The 6875-nt window shown below is 43.5% G+C and overlaps 1 protein-coding gene across 2 annotated transcripts in view; it reads right to left on the reverse strand.

The window, feature by feature from the left end:
- Sp4 (Sp4 transcription factor) overlaps nucleotides 1-6576 on the reverse strand; it is a 66432-nt gene extending 59856 nt beyond the window's left edge. Inside the window, exons 1-3 of one of the 2 annotated variants that reach the window (XM_006988291.4) lie at nucleotides 6437-6576; nucleotides 5909-6024; nucleotides 3838-5392 (exon numbers count right to left, since the gene is read on the reverse strand). In XM_006988291.4, the coding sequence (XP_006988353.2) occupies nucleotides 3838-5392; nucleotides 5909-6024; nucleotides 6437-6443 (1678 nt within the window). In that variant the 5' untranslated portion in view covers nucleotides 6444-6576. The remainder of the gene's footprint in view (nucleotides 1-3837; nucleotides 5393-5908; nucleotides 6025-6436) is intronic. The other variant, XM_076551578.1, reaches the window with a different exon arrangement.
- Between the last annotated feature and the right edge of the window lie 299 nt (nucleotides 6577-6875).

The raw sequence follows: 6875 nt of genomic DNA on the forward strand, positions 1-6875 counted from the left end.
CATATTATATCCCCAGGTTTTTAGACTTTAATACCCTATAAAAGCAAAGGAATTATGTAAGAGACAAGTTCTTGAATTGTCAGCAACATCTTAAGTCTCAACCTCCTTTATGGGAAAACTAGCATAAAAATTTAGTTTCTGCTGAAACTGAAAAATAATCACTTAATCAAGCAAAAGGCCTATAGCATGATAGTGTGGACCAGTCCAGGTTAATTACTGAAGTAGAAACCAATAGTACCCATTAGCTCTCATACATAAAAAAGATGTAACTCCTGAAGACCAGAGAGCATTGTGAGAATACTGGCAAAACTTCTATTTTTACTTAGTTAAAACAGATTTCAAGAGCTCTGCCTGCCTCTACCACCCCTATTGGGATTAAATGTGCAAACCACCTAACATGGCTCAAAAATTCTTCTTCCCAACAAGAAAACAAAGTATGTATTGGGTACAAGGCTTTACTTATAACTACATTTCTAACTAATTAAATGCTTAGCCTAGAAATCAGGATTTTCAGACAAGAGCAGAGCAAAGAAAGCAATTTTTCTGAATGTATTACCAAGGAAAAAAGCTTGTCATTTCATAAAACTGTGAAGCTCTCCACCTTCAAAATCTGAATTCATTCGATTTGCCTTGTGTGATTCTTCCTCTTCTGTCCTATCATACAGACCCCCTCCACTCCCTAAGAAGGTAAAATGATCCTGGACCCTAAGAAATGTTAAGCCTTGTTCTTGAGCTAGCCATCACTCTGTCAAAGGTAACTAACAATTTTTCCAAGCTCTGATATTTGTCATGAGCATATTCTAACTTATAGGTGGAGGGGTCCTGGAATGTAGCTCAGCTGGCAGAGTGCTTGTGTAACATACATGATTATTCCTAGCACCCTATAAATCAGGCATGGTGGTGCATATCTGTAATCCCAGCACTGGCAGAATTAGAAGGGTTAGTTCAAGGCCTGATTAGCTACCTAGTGAGCTTGAAGGCCACCCTGCACTGTGTAAAATCCTGTCTAAAAGAGTAAAGTCAAAGTGGAGACCAGACCGTTACCAGGATGAGGGAAAGGTTGGGGAGAAGGAAAGTAGGTACAGTTATTTAGACAGACCTATCATCTAATACCCAACTACAGCACAGTGGGATAGTAGTGGTTGACAGTAATTGAGTAGCAGGCAGAATTTTGAATGTTCCCAAGACAAAGAAATGGCCAATGTCTGAGGTAATGATATTAAGTACTCTGATCTTATTACACACTGTGTAGTGTATTGAAATTTCACATTGTATTCCACAACTATGTACATGAATTATGTGTCAATTAAAAGTAAAATAACATTTTTTTTAAACCTGTGAATATTAACAGTAAATATTTTCCATAAATTCAACACCACCATTCTGGAAGGAAAATGTGAAGTAACAGAAAATGGCAACCCAAAGTATTATCTCTAAACTAGGGCTCATTTACAAAGATGATGTAGGCAGGTGTTCTTCCTCTTCTTAAGAAAGTGTTTAGTGTTCTGCTTCTAGTGTATTTTAAATGTAAAAATAAATTAATGAAAACAAAGCAATTTCATTAGATTCAATGTAACCACTGTAGGGCATTGCTCCCATGTTCCAAACCTTCAAAGAATACTCTCCAGTTTGCTAGCTAATAGCCTAAAACTGCCAACAGCTAAGCCTAAATTAACTACATTTAACTTGTAGAAACCAGGGTCTATTTCTGCTCTTTATACTATAGTCATCTCTTTAAAGTATCAACAAAATTTTAAATTGTTGGCTTTCAGCAGGGAGGAAATTCTTTATGTGTTGACTTCAGTTTTCCTTATACACTTAAGCAGATCTCCTAAAATATGTAAACTCTAAGAAAAAAAACTGCCCATGAAAATATAGGAATAGACATATCTAGCAGGAGCGTTTGGCACATAGTAGTCGCTGGGGTATGTGTGTGGGGGGGGGACCTAAAATGGTATATTTGCCAGTAAAACACACTCGAGCACATATGAACTGGCTTAGCACCACCTGCTCCCAATTCTGCCTTCTGACTCACTGTTGATTTGACCCTTGATTCTAGCTCTGCCCCCAAATTTTACCCCTAAACGCTGGATCTTCCATTATTTATTATGCACCATTCCAGGAGTTGGAGTTGAGGGGGTCAGAATACTGAACTATGTTCACACTTAGTAAGAGGGAACTTCTAGATTGCAAGATATTAATGAGAGAGCAGAAGAACTGGCCATTTCTAAATCTAAAAACCCAGTTTATAAATTACTCAATGCTATTAACCCCAACTCACTAATGTTTAACAGGCAAGATGAAATACAAATGAAATAATTTCTGCTTTGACAATGCAAACTATTATTCAAAACACCAAAACCAGACACTGTACTGAAATACTCCAGTTTATGTTTAGAATGATCAGCAACTACACAGAGTAAGGACTGGAAACTGAACCATCACTTACATACTTGGGTACTGAAACCTTTAGGTGAAGAATTACACTCAAAATACTGACAATATACACTGTCAATACAAGAGCACTAGCTAAATGTGGTTACTTAAATAAAACTTGAAGTTCACTTCCTCAGTAATACTATTTTCACCATGTTTTATGTGCTCAATCAATGTGTAGATATTGGATATCACTGGACAGGACAGACACAGCATTCAAACATCACACCAAGTTCTACTGGGTAGTGCTGGTCGAGAGGAAAGAGATGAAAACAAATTAGGTTCTCCTGAACGGGTAGGCTCTCTATGGATAACTTTTAAGTATATGTCGGCTTGAGTTGTTAACTGTGGAAGAAGAACTCCCTCTTAATTTTTCTGCACCTCGTTTCGCAAAAGGTCATTCAAGAAGGACAAGCATAATTCAATCTTAAAACACCAAAACACAAATTTTTATTTGACAAAATTTGAAAAGATCAAAGGTACTAAAATCAAAGCCAGTTTCCACCAACTCAGAATCAATGACATCTAAGAACAGTAAGACTTTTGGTACCATAAGACTGCTCCCCAAAAAGATTACACTACTTAACGGAACTAGGTTTTTAAGTACTTCAGATGTACCTAACTATATGCAAAAGAAATAGCAACTGTTTTTATAGCTAGTTTAAAAACAAGATGGCCACAATTTGTTCAAGTTAATGACATTTTACTACCTAGTTTTTAATTGTTTTTCACCAATCTCACACTAGACACATTTAAATAATTTAAAACATGTTTTAATAAGGACCACAAGGCTTTTCCTTAAATTTTATGCATCGAATACCATTAAAGTCACAATCCTGAGCTAATCCCGAGTATAGCAGAAAAAAAAAGACATACAACTTGATAAAACAATTTGTAACTTAAATTTCTATCTTAACTACAACAGTATCTAGTTTATAACTACTCTATACACTAAAGCAAAAATACGTCAAAAACAAAATGCTGAAAAATGAGGCCTAATTAAAAAAAAATTACACAGAATTAACATTTCAACACAGTCACAACCATATACCAATTCAAGTTAAGCCAACTTTCCATCAAGAAGAGATGAGCTCCTCTTCCGGAAGAGTTCAAGTGTACTCAAATATGATCTCTATAATTATGGCTCTAATCAGAAAAATGATGCTTTATGAAATAATTTAAATTATTTAACAAATTCAACACACAAAACTGAGTGCTAAAAGCTACAGAAATGAAGAGATCACACTGGTAACTAAACATGGCTGCTGGTGTGATGGTTCAGTTTTGACTCCTCTCCAGTTTGTGTACCTCGCAGGTGTATCAAATCTGAAAGTGAACCCGGAGCGGTAACTGTCACTAAGCCCTGCTGACAACAGATCAAAAAGAAAAGATGCTGCTTACCTGCAACACTAGTGATTGTTACTGGAACTCCCTGAACTTGAACGCCCGCAGCACCCAGGTTGGCAACGCTCACTGTCTGGAGGTTAGGCACTGATGCAAGCTGGGCAGTGTTCAAAGTTATCGGGGCGCCCGCGACGGCCACAGGTGCGATCTGAGCAAGAGTCGTGCCACCACTTGAAGACACGGGGGTGATGGTCAGCTGCTGAGACAACCCAGCATTCTGAACTTGTAAATTTGAAAGACTCTGAATATTCTGAACCTGGACGGTTTGCCAGCTGATTTGCCCTGAAGGTGTTAAAGTTGGAGCCCTGATAAGCACCTGAGTCGGGTTTACAGCTTGAAGTTGAACGTTCTGCAAAGGCTGCTGCTGGATGGTCTGAATTGTCTGCCCTGACTGGAGCTGAAATGACTGTGGTGGGATAGCTTGAATAATCTGCTGCTGAGGCTGCTGGATCTGGATCTGCTGCAGGATAGGCTGGCCTACAATCTGCACTTGCTGAAGAGAATTTGATTGATCCTGTGCATTCTGTATCCCATTGGGCTGCAGCTGACTGGAGCTCTGGGCTTCAGACTCGGCAGCAGCAGGTGTTTGCGACTCTTCAATGGTGCGTTCAGAACTACTGGCTGACGTGCTTGCATACTGGCCCGTATCTGCTGAACTCACTAATGTGTCACTGCTTGTTAGAGAGGTCGACGCAGTGGTTGTGCAGGTAGTGGAGGAAGAGGGCGACTCAGGCATAGTACTGGCAGAAGCGGTGGTGGTGGTGGGCGTAGACGCTAACTGATTCCCATTGGAAGTCCCACTATCAGTAGTAGTCGTAGGCTGGCCAACCTGTCCAGTCCCTCCTCCGGCAGTCACGTTATTTATCACTGGCAAAGCTAAAGTCACTCCTCCAATGTTAATTGGTAGGGTTGTTACAACCTGAGCCTGAGTACCAGGAAGGGTCTGCAATTGCAATGGTATTGAAACACCAGGTCTAATTTGTACTGGAACTGTCTGATTTGCCAGGTTTTGAGCAAGAATATTACCAGAAGCTGTCCTGTTAGCAGCCGTGAGGATAGCTTGATTATTACCTGCAGAAATGAGCTGAATTTGACCCTGCAAATCCTGTAGAGATGAACTACTAGTTGGATTGATTTGAATCTGCTGACCTTCCACCGTCTGAAGTTGGGGGATCACTTGGTACTGTACACTACCGCTTGGATTCTGTACTTGTATGACTTGGAACTGATTAGGAGTGGAAGAGTTACCTGATTTCGTTTTTGTAGGAGAGGAACTCCCGTTATTACTGCTGGAAGAACTAGATGAACTAGAAGCTGGCTGAGAAACGTTATTTTCTTTTGAAGCAGGAGGCGTGGAGGCAACAAGTTGCCAAGCGTTGCCAGCAAGCTGCGTGGTCACCAGTTCCAGCTGCTGTGGTTGACTCTGAAGTTGTACCAGTCCTTGGCTTGGGTCTATAATAATCTGCTGCTGTCCAGTTGCTTGATTTTCACCGGGGGTCCCTATTTTGCTGCAAGTAGCTGCCAGTAAAGCCAGAGGAGAGGGCTGAGAGTCCTACCCAAAATGGGAGGGGAAAGGAGAGGGAGGGGGAAAAAAGTGGGCGGATTTAGTGGAAGACAGTAGTGGGAGGGGGTTATTTATTTTGAGAGCTCTAAGTATCAGAACACACTCAACAGGCAGCAGAATTAAAGGGGAAATATGAATAAAGGCAGGTAGAAGCTATATGAATAAGGAGGCAAGTCTTGTTACATAAAGTTTAAATAAAAAAAGGAAATTTCTGGTAAACTTTCTTAAAGTGTTATTCTTCTAAACTCAAAATGCCCTTGGGAAAATAGACACTGTTTTCTAGCAGTCTCAATTCCTGATGTAATGCTAAACACCGCTATAGCCTCAACTATGGGACATCTTTATGAATTTACAATTTAAGTTTCTCACTCAGAAAGATGCTTTGAGTAGCTAAACATTTTTGTTCTGTTCTTTACTTCTGGGTATTGAGAGGGCATAACTCCCTGTCTTCCCTAAGGCTTCGTGTTGAATGATTATTATTATTTTTTTAACGTTTGCTTTTACCTGGGAGCCTGAGGTTTTGGGTTTTTTATTGTTATTCTCTGGCTCAGAGGTTTTCCCTCCTTCTGCAGCCATCGCCGCTGCCGCCGCCGCCTCCTCCTCCTCCTCCTTCTTCTGATCTGCAACAACCCCCCCCCAACACACACGACAACAGGTTATTAGGATTATTATTATTCGTTCTCCTCCCTTCTCCCCCCTCCCTCCTTCTGAACATTAATCTCCATAAACCCGCGATCCGTGCACACCGGCAGGGGTGGGGGAGAAGGAGGGGAAGGGAGGAGGGGGCGCTCACAAAACGTGGTTTGAAACCCGACCCATAGGCTCCAGAGCAACACCCAGAAGGAGGTTGTTCTAGCTCAGACATTAAGACAAAACACAGCCCTCCTTCCCTCCCCCTGGTTCCCTCCCGCCCTCTCCTCCTCCCCTTCCAGCATCTCGGCGGCCCCGGGGGAGGGGGAAGCGAGCAGGGTCTGGGGAGGGAGGGACGGAGGGAGGCGGCGAAGGAGACCGAGGGGGGTGGAGAATACGTACCGCTCATCCCGCATTAACAGGACAAACCCTCACAGAGACACTGGGATAGAGGTGGGTGGGGGTGGGGGCGAGGCGGGAGGAGAGGCCGGTCCCGCCCGCCCGGGGTGGCTCGGAGGAGGCTGTAGCTGGCACAGGCTCTGCCTCTTTTTCCGCGAATGGCCGCCGCTGGGCTGTGGCGTAGCAGCTCCTCTCTCCGCCCGAGCCCGGCTGACTCGCCCTTGATTGACAGCGGCGGCGTGCGGCGCGGGCGGCGGCGCGGGCCGGGGGCGGAGCCAGGGCGGTGCGAGCGCGGCGACTCCCCACCCCCCTCGGCCTGCCTCCGCCGGCGCCGCCGACTCTCCACCCCTTCCCCCAGCGGATTGGCCGCCGACCTGCCGGGGCCGGGGCGCTGGGGCCGCCCCCTCTCCTCCCCTTTGCCCGGCTGGTGTTCGCCGCCGCT

This window comes from Peromyscus maniculatus, chromosome 14 (genome assembly GCF_049852395.1).
Source record: "Peromyscus maniculatus bairdii isolate BWxNUB_F1_BW_parent chromosome 14, HU_Pman_BW_mat_3.1, whole genome shotgun sequence".
Lineage (NCBI taxonomy): Eukaryota > Metazoa > Chordata > Mammalia > Rodentia > Cricetidae > Peromyscus > Peromyscus maniculatus.